The 15629-nt window shown below is 38.8% G+C and overlaps 1 protein-coding gene across 1 annotated transcript; it reads right to left on the reverse strand.

Moving 5' to 3' along the window:
• Positions 1-867: 867 nt before the first annotated feature.
• Positions 868-10630, reverse strand: AARD (alanine and arginine rich domain containing protein). The gene is made up of 3 exons (XM_072606570.1): positions 10498-10630; positions 9934-10262; positions 868-1072 (listed from the first exon to the last, which is right to left on the reverse strand). The coding sequence occupies exons 1-3, from the start codon at positions 10628-10630 to the stop codon at positions 902-904; spliced, it is 633 nt and encodes a 210-aa protein (XP_072462671.1). The 3' UTR covers positions 868-901.
• Between the last annotated feature and the right edge of the window lie 4999 nt (positions 10631-15629).

Below are 15629 nucleotides of genomic sequence, written 5' to 3' on the forward strand. Positions count from 1 at the left end.
CCTAGTTCTGGTGATTCCCAAATCTTTTCACAGGCATAATAATTAGAGGTGAAGAAAGGAAGGGAGGGAGAGGGGCATGCAAGAAGGTAGGAGAGAGGAAGGAAAGGAGAGGAGGAGAGAGGGAAGAGCAGGAAGGAAGGAAGGAAGGAAGGAAGGAAGGAAGGAAGGAAGGAAGGAAGGAAGGAAGGAAGGAAGGAAGGAAGGAAGGAAGGAAGGAAGGAAAAGACAGACAAGTGCACAAGATCTGTTTTTCATGACCTTAAGACTCTATTTTTATCATCAGTTATTGTTAAAGTTACATATATTCTAAGGGTGCTTTTTGTTTAGTGGGCTGTGGAGGGGCGCGCATGAGTATCTTTTAACAGAAAGGGATGCTTAGGTTTATAGACTTCTTTTGATTTCTCAGCTTTTAAACTATTTCATCTTTTTTAATGGGAAGAAAAATTCTAAAATAATAGAAAAGTATGCAGTGTTTTGAAGATGTATTTTAAATGTTTTCATTCAACAAGAGGAGATATTTTGACTCTCCAAAATGTGAAGTGATGAATAACTAACTACAGGGCACACCATTTCTGAAATTTAAGATGCCCTTGAACAGCTAAATTAGCAAAAGATAAATGAAACCAGTAGGGGATGCTTGGGGGAAGAAGTCAAAGCAGCCTCATACACCGACCACATTCTTTTCTTCTCTATTTTCCAAGGAACCTTTCAGAATGTACATAGGAAGAATTTTCTCCACATTGACTATTTCATTTTCCTTTCATTTTCCCATCACACCTGGTTCTGTTCTACAGAATTTAACTTGGAAGTTTGTGCATCTTGTTCATGATATTTGTGTCAGAATTATTTGTGGAAAACATGTTTTGTCTTTGGGCTTTATGTCTCCTGACATATTGTTTTATTATTCTGAGCTCACAGTGATCTTTCCCAGGGTTGGATATTCAGAAGCTGTGGACAGTTCATTTTCAACCTTCAGTTGCTGCATTTCCAAGTTTAAATCCACCAAAGTTTTGGCAAGCTGCCAATTCTGGAAACGCATCGGGGAAAAAATCCACGAGGGAGATTTTATTAGCTGATGATAATCATCAAGAAGAATGACTGTGCAAGACGAATAAGGAGTTTGTGGGGAAGAAAAATTAGATGGGTAGTAAATTCACTGTCCTTTTGGCTCGTTAGCTATATCTTTCTTACTAGCTAAAAAAGGAACTTTTTACATCAACAAATAGGTACAGTAGGAAGAACGTTTGGATTTGAAGTCAAAGGATTTGGGTTCAAGCTTAGCTCTGTCATTTACTATCTGTATGACTTTGGGATAATCATTTAACCTCTCTCTCTCTCTCTCTCTCTCTCTCTCTCTCTCTCTCTCTCTCTCTCTCTCTCTCTCCACTTTCTCTTTCTACAACTCCTCTCTCTAGGCCTCTACTTCCCCATCTATAAGTGAGGGGTTTAAACTAAAAGACCTCTGAATTCTCTTCTAGCTCTGAATTTATGATGCATGGTCCATATGAATCACTTCCAAAGTGATAGTGAAATTGAAGCAAAAGTAACTGATGAGCAAAATTGTTAGAAATTAGTTTTTATGTATGGAAAACCATTTTCATACAATTTCATGTGTCCAAATATAAATTCATCCATTCTTATAGGGCCATAAGATACATGTCTAAGGGTTACCTGAATATTCCAACTCTAGAAAGATACACAGTGGGCATATAAGGACACACCATATTACTAACAAGAGTTATCAGCTTCTTCATCTGTAAAATGAGGATTTATAATAGGACCTGCCTTGTAGTGCTGTTGTTAGGATCAAATGAGATATTTGTAAAGTGCTCTGTACACTTCAAGGCACTATATAAATGCTAGCCATCACCACCTCCACTATCATTATCACCATTGTGACTTTGCTGTTGCAATGCTGTAGGAAGCCAGTCATGAAATCAAATAAATTTGTTTAAAAATAATTCGTGATGATTAGGAATAGGAAAAACTAGCTAGCTATTACCATCATCATCATTATCGTCGTCATGCAAGAAGTAATATAAAAGGCATTGTCATGGATACAGGCTATAGGAAAGGAAGAGGCCCAACCATGTAGAAAAAGCCATGACTAACAGATAGGAAGCTTAGTTTTTGTGTGTTAATGTGTACCTGTGAGATTTTAAAAGGCCTCACAAAATAATTCTTGAGCACTAGGTGTGTGTGTTTGTCCTTCGTTGCCGAAGAAGACCATGCCATCAGAGAAATAATGACATGACTTGCCCTTGACTTTGTTTTGAGGGAGGGAGGGCTGTGCAGGTAGATATTCTCTGGAGAACTTTGGAAAGGTTATGTGCAAGAATCCCATGGAATCAGATGGTCTGAATGGCTTCCCATTTGCAAAGAGGAGGCAATACCCATATTAGATAATTGTGGGTCCATGGAAGTTTCAAAATACTTGTTATGGATGCTTCTAATAATGTAAGTGCTCCCCCTACCTTTCAGTGAAAACACTTAACTATAAGTAGTTCTCAAACTTTTTAGTCTCAGAATCCTTTTACACTCTTAAAAATTATTGAGCACCCCAAAGAGCTTTTGTTTATGTGGGTCACATATATCAATATTTACTATATTAGAAATTAAAACTGATAAAGTTTTAAAATATTTATGCATTAATTCATTTTAAATAACAATAATAAACTGATTACATGTTAAAATAGATACCATTTTTATGAAAAGTAGCTATATTTTCCCCCCAAAAAAAGCTATAGTGAGAAGAGTGATACTATTTTACATATTTCTGCAGATCTCTTTAATGTCTAGTTTAATAGAAGACAGCTGGATTCTCATATCGGCTTCTGCATTCCATCTGTTGTTTTAGTTTAAATATATGAAGAAAATCTGCTGTTAGCACAGATATGTACTTAAAATGAGGAGTATTTTAATAGATAAATAATGTATATGTTTTATTATGAAAATAATTTTGACCTCATGAACCCTCTGAAAGAGTCTTGGAGACTGTCAGAGGTCCTTGTGCAACACTTTGACATCTGCAGCCTTAGAAGAATGTTTATAGATATCTAAATTCACACAAACACATTCACACACATACAAGGGACCTTACAACCAGTTGGGACAATGAATGGAGCACTAAACCTAAAGTTGGGTACATCCAAGTTAAAATTCATTTTCAAACATTGGCTGTGTAACCTTGGGAAGTCACTTAATCTTTATTTGACTCAGTTTCTCAACTGTAAAATTAAGAGAATACTACCTACTGCTATCATTATAATACACTGCATTGTTGTGAGTAAAATGGAATAACCATAGTGCTACCTGTCAGGGTTGTTGTGAGGATCAAAAGGGATAACACATGTAAAGCATTTTGCAAACCTTAAAAAAACTCCATGCTAGCAGCTATTATTAGTTCAAGTCCTATTTCTGGCACACAAAGAGTAAGCGTTTGAGGCTGGATATGAACCCAGTTCTTCCTGGCCTCAGACCCAGCATTCTATCCACCATGCCACATACCTGCCCTAGTCCTCCTAGAATACTGTTTGATTCAATCCAGTAAACATTTATCAATCACTATTTGCCGAGCACTATATTAGATTCTGAGTGAGCCACAAAGTGCAGATAAGATAGAGTGCCTAGAGACACACAGAGTTTGTCATAGGGTATAGTAGGGTATCAAAATATATGTGGCAGTTGTGAGAAATGATGAACTCAATGATCTTAGAAAAACATGGAAAGACTTACACGAAATAATAAAGAGTTAAATAAGCAGAACCAAGAGAACATTGTGTACAGTAACAATAATATTGTTTTAAGAATGACTCGAGTGAATAAGTCATTTTGACTATTATAAATATCCAGATTAACTAATAATAATATATGAAGAGCTTATCTGCATTCAGAGAAAGAACTGATAAGTGGAAGGATGTATAGAAAATTTTATCTACATATACCTATTTGTGCCTAAGGCTAACCATCTCTAGGATGGAGAAGGGGGATGAAAAAATAGAAACTTACACAATAACTTTAAATTTATCCCTTCTACATTGTGGGGGTTAGGGGTGCCATGGCCTCAAGATCTGGAAAATCAGTGTAAAATTTTTTTGGCCCACCCTCCATACCAGAGAAGAAGTCTGAATTATTACGGTATTAAAAAATAAAATATGTTGATGTTATACAAAGCTATTCATATATTTTATGCATTTCTGAGTTTCTAAACCTTTTCTGTGTCATCTGCAGGCCTTCATGTGTCTTCCATGGCTTTTGAAAAACTCCCAAAAAATTCCCATTTAATTTCTTATGTCCACCCATGGTATATCAAAACCATGATGGGGAAAGTCACAATGGAGAAGGAATAAGTATATTATATATTTAAAAGGAATAGCAAGTAATATATAATCAATTTGTAATTTCATGTGCAATCATCTTTTTTATTAAGGGATGCTATGGAAATGCTTGTTTTACTTTATAACTTAAAGATAGATAGATAAGGCAGCCAGGTAATGCAATGGTTAGAGCACTGGGCCTAGAATAAGGGAGACCTAAATTCAAAGCCAGCATCAGACATTTACTAGCTATGTGACTCCAGCAAGTCACTAAACCTCTGTCTGCCTTAGGTTCCCCATCTGTAAAATTGGGAAAATAATAGCACCTGTCTCTCAGGGTTATTTAGAACATAAAATGAAATAATATTTGTAAAGAACTTTGCAAATCTTAAAGTGCTAAATAAATTGTTATTTATAAATAACTATGTATTAGGCACCTATTTTTAAAAAACATGTATTAAGCACCTATTTAGTACAAGGCAATGAGATAGGTATTGGTCATACAAATACAAAAAAGAAACTCCTTGTCCTCAAAGAGCTAACTTTCTACTAGGGGACTGATATAACAAGTGCACAGATAAGCAAATACAAGGAAATTTGGAGGGAGGGAGAGAGATTGAGAGACAGAAGGAGAAAGAGAGAGAGAGAGAGAGAGAGAGAGAGAATCATCAACAGCTGAAAGGATTCAGGGTATTTTGAACCCTGAAGGAATATATAGATTCTAAGAAGAAAGATCAAGAAGGAATTCATTTCAACCTTAGGGGACAATGCGATTTACAAATGTGCATAGTCATCCAGTTTGTTCAGAACTGAGAATGCATAAAGAGAAGTAATGTGAGATAAAGCTGCAAAGGTCAACTAGAGATAGAATGTGAATGGTCTTAAATACCAGGCTGATCCAGTTGTATTTTCTCCTAAGGGACACAGGGAACCAGTGAAGGCTTCTGAAAACAAGAGTGTCATGGTCAGACTTGTATGCCTTTTGGAAGCTGTGTGAAGAGACAAGGAATTGGAGAGAGGAAAAATTGGAAACTAGGAGACCAATTATAGTAGTCTAGATGGAAGAAGATCAAGGCCTGAACTAGGGTGACTATGTGAGTGGACAGAGAGTGCAGATTAGGAGGCATGAAAGACAAGACTTGACAAATGATTGAATGGGGGTAGGTGTGAGGTTGATAAGGGAGAGAAAAAGTCAAAGAAGATTCTGAGGCTATAAACCTGGGTCACTGGGAGGATGTAGTACCAGAAGATGGAAGAGGAAAGTTTGGAAGATGGACAGATTTGGAAGAAAAGAGAAGGAAAATGTTTTGGACATGTTTAGTTTGATAATCTGACAGTATATCCAAGGTGAGGAAAGACATAGTCCAATAGACAGTTGGTAATGTGGGACATGAGAAAGATTAGGACTAAACGTGTAGATTTAAAAGACATGTATAGAAACACTTGCATTAAAATAATGATTAGAATAGCTATTTCAAGTAATGAGATGGAGAATCAGGGAAGAATAAAAGGACTGTTATACATCAGTAATGGCAAAACTGAGATTAGATAGCATGAATTTGCTGGACATTTAGCACAGTTGCGTGACTGCTCCCTCCAGTTGTGTTCAGTAACATAGAGACAGAAAAAGAGAATGCATATTCTCTGTTTGAGGACTAGAAGGATGTGAATAGCAGTAGGACTTGAAGGTAAATAATTCAAAGATGGAGGACAAGGTATAGTTGAACTGATGAACTATAGGAGCAAAACTGTGAAGAGACAATGGCAAACCCAGAGAAGGTGTGATAGACTGTGAGAACAAAGGATAAAGGGACCGAAGGTCACAGTAGGCAAAACGAGTGTGTTTACAAGAAGTATAGCACAAGGAAAGATGAAAGAATAGGTGACTATAATAAAACGAGAATTTCATAGTTCAGGAAGATAGAAATCACATTGATATGGATGATTGGCGAGACACACCTATAACAACCTTTATGAGTAAAGACGGAGTTTATGGGAAGTGAGGGGGCGGAGATAGCTAGGTGTCATGTTGGATAAAGAGCTGGGTTTGAGTCAGGATGACCTGAGTTCAAATCCTGTCCCAGACAATTATTAGCTATGTGACCATGGGCAAGTCACAAATTCTCTGCCTCTGTATTCTCATCTATGCAATGGCTTCTAGGATCTCTTCTAGCTTTTATGACCCTATAAACTGGAAGTCTTAGGTGTCTGAGAGGAATATCAACATACCTATTGTCCTTTCAATACAACATGTCCCCCTCATATACAGTATGTATATTATGAAGGCAAGGGAAAGGATACAAAAAAAACTGTTACTCAGGTACCACTTAAGAAAAATGATCAAAAAAGCAAAATCCAACAAATGGGTTTTGATATTGATTTTTAAATTAGAATAGACATTTAAAAATCTACAAGTAATTTGCAAAATTCATTTTAGCTATTAGTCTCTTCTGCCTTTTAAATCTTTCAAGGAAGGGTGTTCAATCATTTATTCAACAAACACCTATTGAATGTCTATTGTTTGCATTATTTATTATTATGATTATTTGCATAGTCAAAAGATTGCAATATTGTAGTTTTAAGACATTTATATCCCCAGTGGTAAAGCATCCCATTAAATTGGCCCAGCAGTACATATTTATAGAGTATTGATGCAGATAAAGAGCAGTGCCCAGAATTTATTAGGAAGCCAAGACAGAAATTACCAGCTTTTTTCATCGTTCCTAAATTGTTTATTGCTATAAAAAGCTCTTGTTTTCAACACCAATGTTCTCCCATTGAAGCTATATGGCTGCAAACCAGGGAATGTCATCAAAGAATTAAAATGACAAACCAAAGGACAATGTATGGTGGTGATAAGCATGTTGCCAACCATGACTTGTACATGAGAAGAAAGTAAGAAAACATGATTGAGGATGTTTAATTAGTGGAAGAAATGAGCTGGATGTGTGAAAATACATGACAACAGAGAACCCAAGAAACACTGAGACAATTGAGATAGTAAAAGGAAAGGAGGGACTCTATCTTGTTGAGCAAATCCTCCATGGAGAATATATGGGAAAATGTACTTAAGAGTCATAAAGGATGGAAAAGTATTGGAGGAGCTACAGTCTAAACCAGCGGAGGGAATACTATATCATTGAAAACAAAACCCTATTCAACCATATTTACTGTTCAGAAAATGCACCTAAAGCAAAAGTTCTAAATAACCCCATAGTTGGGAAATCACTCCCAGAATAAATTTATTAGCAAATAGCAAGTTAATCTTGCAAATGTTTCAAGTGAATGAGTCGATACCCAACCCATCTTCCCATCAGGCTGTACTAAATCTATTTCCATAACATCAATCACCTGTATTGCACCATAGTCACTGTCCATAAAAATTGGCTGTTATGGCCATTTCTAGATAGTTTGTTTTTCCTGGGATGATCATCTGTTTCCTATTCAAAAATGTCTCTCTGCTTTCTTAACTATTCAGAGATCCACAAAGAAAACCTAGTGTTCTCTAAATAATGTTTGATATAAGAATAATGTTCTTATTTTGGACACAGCAAATCATAATAATAGACCTGATGTTCATAGGATCATAGGCGGTGCTGGAAGGAATTGCAGACATCCTCTAGTCCAACTCCCTAATTTTCCATATGTGAAAACTAAAGCTCAGAGACATTAAGTGATGTGTCCAAGGTCATATAAGTCAACAGAACTAGGATTTGAACCCTGGCCCTCTGACTCCCAATCCAGCACTCTCTTCACTGTGCCGTTTGCCTTCTCTATTGCACAAAAAAGAAAAAAGTCTAAAAAGTGTTTTAAAATAGGCTGACGGAAGAAACTTAGCTTCTGAAGTTTGCAATACCATGTAATTTAATGGAGAAAAGTATCATTTTGCTAAGTAGAATTCCCCATTATCACTCAATAAGCATTTATTAAATACCCACGAAATGCTAATAGCACTATTTAATTTTTGTCTTTATACCTCTAGCTTCTAATACTTAGTAGGTGCCTACTAAGTGCTAGAAGCTAGAGGTATAAAGACAAAAATTAAATAGTTCAGTTAAAGAATGTATTTTCTATCTGGGAAGACAACATACCTAAGTATAGAGAGAATATCTACAAGATAATAGGGAAAGAGGGAGACACACACACACACACACACACACACACACACACACACACATACACACTGCCAGGTAGGTATTTAAAGGATTCAACATTTCTGTTTGAGCTTCAGCAAGGATGCTTTGGTAACTTTCAGTACTCTAACTTGAACCAAAAAGTAAATCTAAAATATTTGATCTACTTGTTAAATATTTTATCTGCACTACTGAACTACCAAAAAGGGAAATGGATGCTGTCACTCTGTAGATTGGGGAAATACCCCTATGAACTTAAATTATATTTAATTTTCCAAAATATTACTCTCTAAGAAAAGAAAGAGGATGAGTATGACTCAAGGTCTTCAGTGTACAGATGACCAGTCACAATCATCACTAGTGGGCCAGCACCCAATTTGTTCATGGGATCATAGATTGAGAGCTGGAAAGAACCCTAAAGGCTGTCTAGTCCTTGAACACATGAAGAAACTGGGACTCAGGGAAGTTGTAACTTGCCCAAGTTCACTCAGGTAATATGTATCAGAGGTGGGATTTGAATCTATATCATGAAAATGCCACAGGTAATATTGAAGGATCTGCCATTTGAAACTGGACCTTTCAAACAGAATTAATCATTACCAAAAGTAAATGCAAAAGACAAAAGTAAACCACACATGGTGTGGTAAGAATCAGAAAACTCTGGTTCAGGGGTGGGCAATCTGCAGCCTCAAGGCCTGAAGCCACACTTGAGGACCTAGAGGGCCACCCATCCCTGCTTTGGTTCAAATGCTGTTTCTGTCCTATTTGTTTCTGGTGAGACCTCAGGCAAGGCACAATTTCTTTAGTGTCCTAAGTGAACTAAGGTGTGGATTGGATGACCTCTACATTCCCTTTCAGCTCTAAATCTATGATCCTTTATAATATATGAATAGAGAACTTGCCACCTGTCAGGAATATAACCAATTACTCAGGTAGTACTTGTGAATCTTCCTATCATTTTTCCTTTCAAAGGATGAAGGACAGAAGAGTGGGTGAGTGAGAATGATTGGACGTTCTTTGGGATGTTAACCTGTTGAGTGGATGATGAGATAATGAGGGTGGATAAAGGCAAGCCACTCCTTCACCATCTCCTCTCTCTTTCTCTCTCTCTTTCTCTCTCTCTCTCTCTGTCTCTCTCTCTGTCTCTCTCTCTCTGTCTCTCTGTCTCTCTCTCTGTCTCTCTGTCTCTCTTTCTCTCTCTCTGTCTCTCTCTGTCTCTCTGTCTCTTTCTCTCTCTTTCTGTCTCTCTCTGTTTCTCTGTCTCTCTCTCTCTTTCTCTCTGTCTCTCTGTCTCTCTCTGTCTCTCTGTCTTTCTCTGTCTCTCTCCCCTCCTACTAGAGGTTCAACACTTGGAGGCAAATGTTAAAATATAATAAAGTAAAAGTTAGGATAGGGGAGAAGAGCTGAGAAAAAGGAAGAAAGAAGAGGAAAGAAGAGGAAAGCAGGGACAGCTAGAAGGACCAGGCCCTGTTGGCAGGGCTCACCAGTTCTGCCCGCAGCCAAGATAGGGCTCCGTCGATGCGCGCCTTGCGCAGCACCTCCTGCACAGCAGTGGCCCGCCCCCGGGGGCCTTCCCAGGACTGCTGCGGTTCCTGTTGCTGCTTCCCAGGCTCCAGTGAGGGGCTGCGGAAAGCGCTCCGAAGCCGCCTCTGGAGGTCCTCCAGCAACAAGCTAGAGGTGACGTCCTCCTCCTGCGCTTCTGCACTCAAGCCTCCGTGCTGATCCCCAGAAGGGAAGCCGGGAAGGAGAGGGCAAAGTGGTCCAGTGCCTGGACCTCCCTTCAGTCTGCTCCGAAGTCCCAGGGCAGTGCTACCTTCTTTAGCAGCACAGGAAATGTCATTGTTAGCCCAAGTGGAAAGAAGAGAAACTCAGTCCCACCTCCAGCTCCCTCTTATTCTCAGTCTTTTGGAGTCGTAGCCATTAGGTAGGGGTCAGGTAGGGGAAGGGGCCTCTCTCTAAGTGTCACTCTGGGAAACAAGCCCCTTGCAAATGTGAGACGCTACTGTTTCTTCCCAGCTTAGAAAATCTCTATCTGTGCAACCCTTTACCACCTTCTCCTCCTCTTTCCCGCTCTTTCATTGCAGAGAAAGTAGATGTGGGAAATTTGAGAAGAGGGTTCAGCCGGGTAACCCGAGAGCAAGGGTAAATCACTCCGTTTAAAGAAGAATGCTTGTACCGCATAAGGCATGGAGAACTGAATAGTCCCTGCTCTATTGGGTAACTGCTGGGAGATTTGGGACTGAAAAACAGCCCTAGTCGGCTTCCTCATTTGCAACCTGACTCGGTTTACTGTCTTACCTCCCACCTTTAACTGTGGATGTTCCCCCAAATCTTCGTCTTTGGCTCCTCTTCTGTCCTTTTATTCCCTCCATTTAAAATCTCACCTTCATAGATTCAACCTTCTGCCAGTAACTCCAAGATCTCCACTTGGAAATCCCACTGCACTGCAAACTCAACATGTATAAATCCAAGGGGGATGCCCATCAATCGGGAAGTGACTGGACAACACATGGTGTATAAATATAATGAATACTATTGTGCCCTAAGAAATGAATGAAAGGACAGAGTCAGAGAAACCTTTGAAGACTTATATGAACTGATGCAGCATGAAGTGAGGAGAACTAGGAGATCAGTTTATACCACAACATTGTAAGGACAATTTTTGAAAGATTTAGAATTTTCATCCACTGAATATCCAACCACAATCCAAAGAACTAAAGAGGAAACATACTATCCCCCTCCTGACAGACTGATGGACTCAGGGTGTAGATTGAAACATATATATATTTTTTTGGACATGGCCAATTCTGGAATTTGTTCTGCTTAACTATGCATGTTTTCACAAGTTTTCTTTTTCTTTTCATTGGGACAGGAGTGGGGGGGACAGATGGAAGACAAAAAGGGGGGATTTTTGTTTCATCAGAAAAAAATCATATTTAATTTTTAAAAACTCAAAAGGTTCAAAAGTGAAGCACTGGTGGTAGAGTCAGAGGACTCATTTCAAATTCTTCCTTTCTTACTAAGTGTGTTTTTGGGCAAATCACTTCATTTCTTGAGGCCTCAGTCTGCTCAACTATAAAATGAGGGAAGGTGTTGCACCAAATGGCCTCTAAATCTGTGAGCTATGATCCCTGTGATCTATGACTTTCCCCACCCTTTCCCACACCCCAAAGCTGCTTCATGCCAGCTTTCTTATTTATTTACTGACTTACAATCTTTAGTGATCAATTTTGTTAATTGTGAGCAACTGGGTACTACTTTTCAAAGTGTCATAGTTGCCATGGTAATAGTTTATCTTAAGGTTCTTCTGAACAGTGTAGAAGCCAAAGAAATGCAACTAAGTCAGTTAACATAGTGTTAGAGTTAGATCTGGGAAGACTTGAGTTCTAATCCTGCCCCCAAAGTTTTCCAGCTGTATGATCTTGGGCAAATCAGCTAACCTCTCTCAGCCTCAGTTTCCCCACCTGTAAAATGGGGATGATAATATCACCTGCCTCATGGGGTTATTGTGAAGATCAAATGAGATAACATTTGCAAACATATTTGCAAAATTTGCAAAGCTAGCTTTATTATTACTATAGCTACTACAGCAAATTAGGGAGCTTTGTGGAGGAGTGGATAAAGCATGGGCTTAGAATCAGGAAAAACTCATCTTCATGAGTTCAAATCTAGCCTCAGATACCTCTGTGACCCTGGGAAAATTACTTAATCCTTTTTGCCCCAGTTCCTCCTCTGTAAAATGAGCTGGAGTAGGAAATGGCAAACCATTCCATTGTCTTGGCCAAGAAAACCTCAAAAATGGGGCCACAATTCAACAGCAACTACAGTGAGTGTGCCCTACTGTTACTGCACCTTTAATGACCACTTTGGTCAATACCTCTTATAACTTCTATGTAGGTCGAAATTTTTTCACTCTCTCTTAATCTGTATTTGGGGACTGGAATTAAATGTACTCAGCCTTCTCCATGCCCCCAAAGTGATTATTCTTCTCCCTCAAGCATACATTCACTGTGAGAGTAAAGATTTGTCATTTTTAACATCCACAACACATGAAGAGCAGACTCTAGACATTGTTTTTGCTTTTTCTGTGCCTGACACCTGTCATTCTTGTAACATCTCAGAGCATATGGCAGACACAGCTCAAATTTCTCCCTTAAGGTGACAGCATCTCCTATAAACAATAAATAACAGTTTCCTGTAGTTACTCAGAGTGAAAGCATATAACAGCTGTCAAGTGACTAGCCAAGACTTTATACCCATACTTCTGTGGACAAGGTCAGATTCAGGGCTTGTAATGAATTTCCCATTCTAAAAGTTTTGCCATCATAGAATCTCTGAGTTAGAAGAGAAATCCGAGATGCTCTGGTCCAACTTGCTCCTGAAGAAGCATCCACTCTATAACACTCCTGGTAAGTCCTCATCCTGCCTTTGTCTGAAGTCCCCTAGGGACAAAGAACTCAGTCCCTTCTATGAGGTAGGCTGTTCCATTTTTGGACAGTTCTTATTTTCAGAACTATTTTCTTTCCATCAATTCTATATCTGCCTCTCTGTAAACTTTCACCAGTTGATGTACCCTCTGGGACCAAGTTAAACAAATCTAGTACCTTTCTCATGCTTCAGTCTTTCAAATCTAGAAAACACTTACCATATCACCTGTAAGTCTTCTATTCATCAAACTAGACTTCCCCAGTTTCTTCATTTGATTCTCCTATGGCATGATCCTGAGGTCCTTTTCAATCCTGATTACCTTCTTCTGAAGACCCTCCACTTTATCAGTATCTCTCCAAAAATGACTGACAGCTGAACAAGGTCTTCTGAATATGGTCTGATCAAAGCAGAGTACAGAAAATCTATTATCCTAGGTAACTTCCTAGTCTTGGACATTAGGCCACTCTTAATACAATCTACCATTACATTGCCTTTGTTAGCCACACCATACTGTTGATTCATATTAACCTCAAACTCCACTAAAACCCCCAGATCGTCAGAAAATTTGCTATGTAGCCACCTTCCCCCATTTAGAACTTGGGAAGTTGATTATTTGAGTCAAAATGTAAGACTTTCATAAGCAGACAGACAGAGAGACAGACGAAAGGACGGACGGAGGGACAGACAGACAGACAGGTAGATAGATAGATAGATAGATAGATAGATAGATAGATAGATAGATAGATAGATAGATAGATAGATAAGCTCCACGAAGGCAGGAACTGTCTACTGCCCTTGGGTTGGAAAGGGTAGAGGGTGGACATTGAAGATTTCCTTCCAGATCATCCACTTAAGGAGGGAGTCCAGGGCAGCCATCGTATCATTTCCTATCTGGCTGTAGGAATCCATCATGCCTCTGGCAGAGTATCCTCTTCCCCTCACCTTTTCCAGTTTCTTTTAAATATGTTGTCTTCCCTGATTAGGTTATAAACTCCTTAAGGGTAGGAACTGTCTTTTCCCTTTATCTCCCTATATCTTAGTACAGTGCCTGCCACATAACATGTACTTAATGAGTGGTCATTGACTATCATAGTCATAAAAAGACAGATTCATTGGTGTACTGGTAAATGTTTAACGACTGGCTCTCTGAGGGGGAAAAGAAATGTACCTACAACCCCTTTTTAAATTTAATTTGTACTATTAACATTTTCTGTATCACTCTCTTAAGTCTAGACAATCTACAGAACAATAAATCAAACCCTGATTTGTAATATTTACTGATGTCTAAGGTTTAAATGTTCACACTGAAAATATAACAATCAATTCTGAGCAGATAAGGACCATCTCCAATACATCCATGGATAGGTTCCCCCTCTGCTGCTTCTGGCTGGTGTTGACACCTTCTGAAGTTCCACATCATTCCCAGAAGGTAGCAAAAGACATTAGTCTCCCATGGATACTCTTCTTAGCTGCCAACAGATGGTCTCAGGTGTTACCCTCCTAGTAGGAAAAATGACTTTCCCTGCAGATCTCTATCATTCCGCTAAGGTATAGTCAAACCCTCTGTCTGGGCACATCTTTCTATTTCATCTGAGATCTCCTCATACCAGGGAGAAGGTGGCCTCTAGAATTTTCCCTGTCTTGAGGGAGAAACAAGTGCTTATTTTTTGTAAAATAACACTGGAGATTTTCTGCCCACCAGCAGGCATTCACTTTCAAGGTCCAATTACATTCATTGCCCTGATAGACGTGAGTATGGCTCTGGTGTCACAATGCCAAGCTGAGGACCTTATTTCATAGGCTATTTCCCTTCCCCACTGCTCCTAATTACATAGTGGGCAGAACCCCAAAACCCTCCATCTACAACAACATGTGACAGAGTGGGACAAAGTTTGAATATGGTAACTGCAACTCTTAACATCCTTTTTTCCTTTAGATACCCTGGAAGACTGCCCTCCTAAAAAAGCAATTTACACTTGTTCAAAAACTGACAAAGCAATCCAATGTGTCCCTAATTATCTCTCAGATTTGATAGAATATCTCTATAGCAACCAGGTGGGATATTAAAATCAACCTATTACAAGTCAGGCAACTAGTCGGTAGTGGATAGAGAGCTGAATCTGGGATCTGGAAGACGTGAACACCAATCTAGCCTCAGACAATTACTGGCTGTATGGCCCTGGTCAAGTCACTTAACCTCACTTTCCTCATCTGTGAAAAAAGAAATCACAATAGCACCTGCTTCCTAGGATTATTGTGAGGATCAAATGAGATAACGTGTAAAGCGCTGTGCAAACCTTAAAACACCATGAAAAGCTGGCTATTAGTGCTCTCTTGGAGACAGGACCTCTTGTAGGGAGGAAGGCACATTGTTCATTATTACCTATTTATTATATGCCTATTATATAACATTATATACATATCCTATATATAGCTTGCTTTGTATACTGTATCTCCCTTGTCAATTCACTGTCTCACTCTCCACAATGGCTCTGCCAAACTTTTTCGTCCTTCTTCAAACCTCTCATAGTTCTCCTTTCCCATTTCACCATTCAGAGGATAATTGTAACTTACATTATGTCATTTTACGTTTTGTAGTTTACCACTTGATAAAACAAAGTGATATGAGTTTTGATCTTAAAACTTTAATGCTAACATTGCATTTGACCTCAATTTCATTGACTTTTAGTCTCACTTTCATTTATATTGCTGCAGTCATCAATCAACAAGGATTGTTAAGCACCTATTAAAA

The sequence above is a fragment of the Notamacropus eugenii genome, chromosome 4 (assembly GCF_028372415.1).
Source record: "Notamacropus eugenii isolate mMacEug1 chromosome 4, mMacEug1.pri_v2, whole genome shotgun sequence".
Classification (NCBI taxonomy): domain Eukaryota; kingdom Metazoa; phylum Chordata; class Mammalia; order Diprotodontia; family Macropodidae; genus Notamacropus; species Notamacropus eugenii.

Coding starts and splice junctions, on each gene's coding strand:
- AARD (XM_072606570.1), bottom strand. CDS start 10,630: ATGCGGTACAAGCATTCTTCTTTAAACGGAGTGATTTACCCTTGCTCT. Junction 10,263..10,497: donor GGAAAGAGGAGGAGAAGGTG/GTAAAGGGTTGC, acceptor CTGCTAAAGAAG/GTAGCACTGCCCTGGGACTT. Junction 1,073..9,933: donor CTTGGCTGCGGGCAGAACTG/GTGAGCCCTGCC, acceptor GATTATCATCAG/CTAATAAAATCTCCCTCGTG.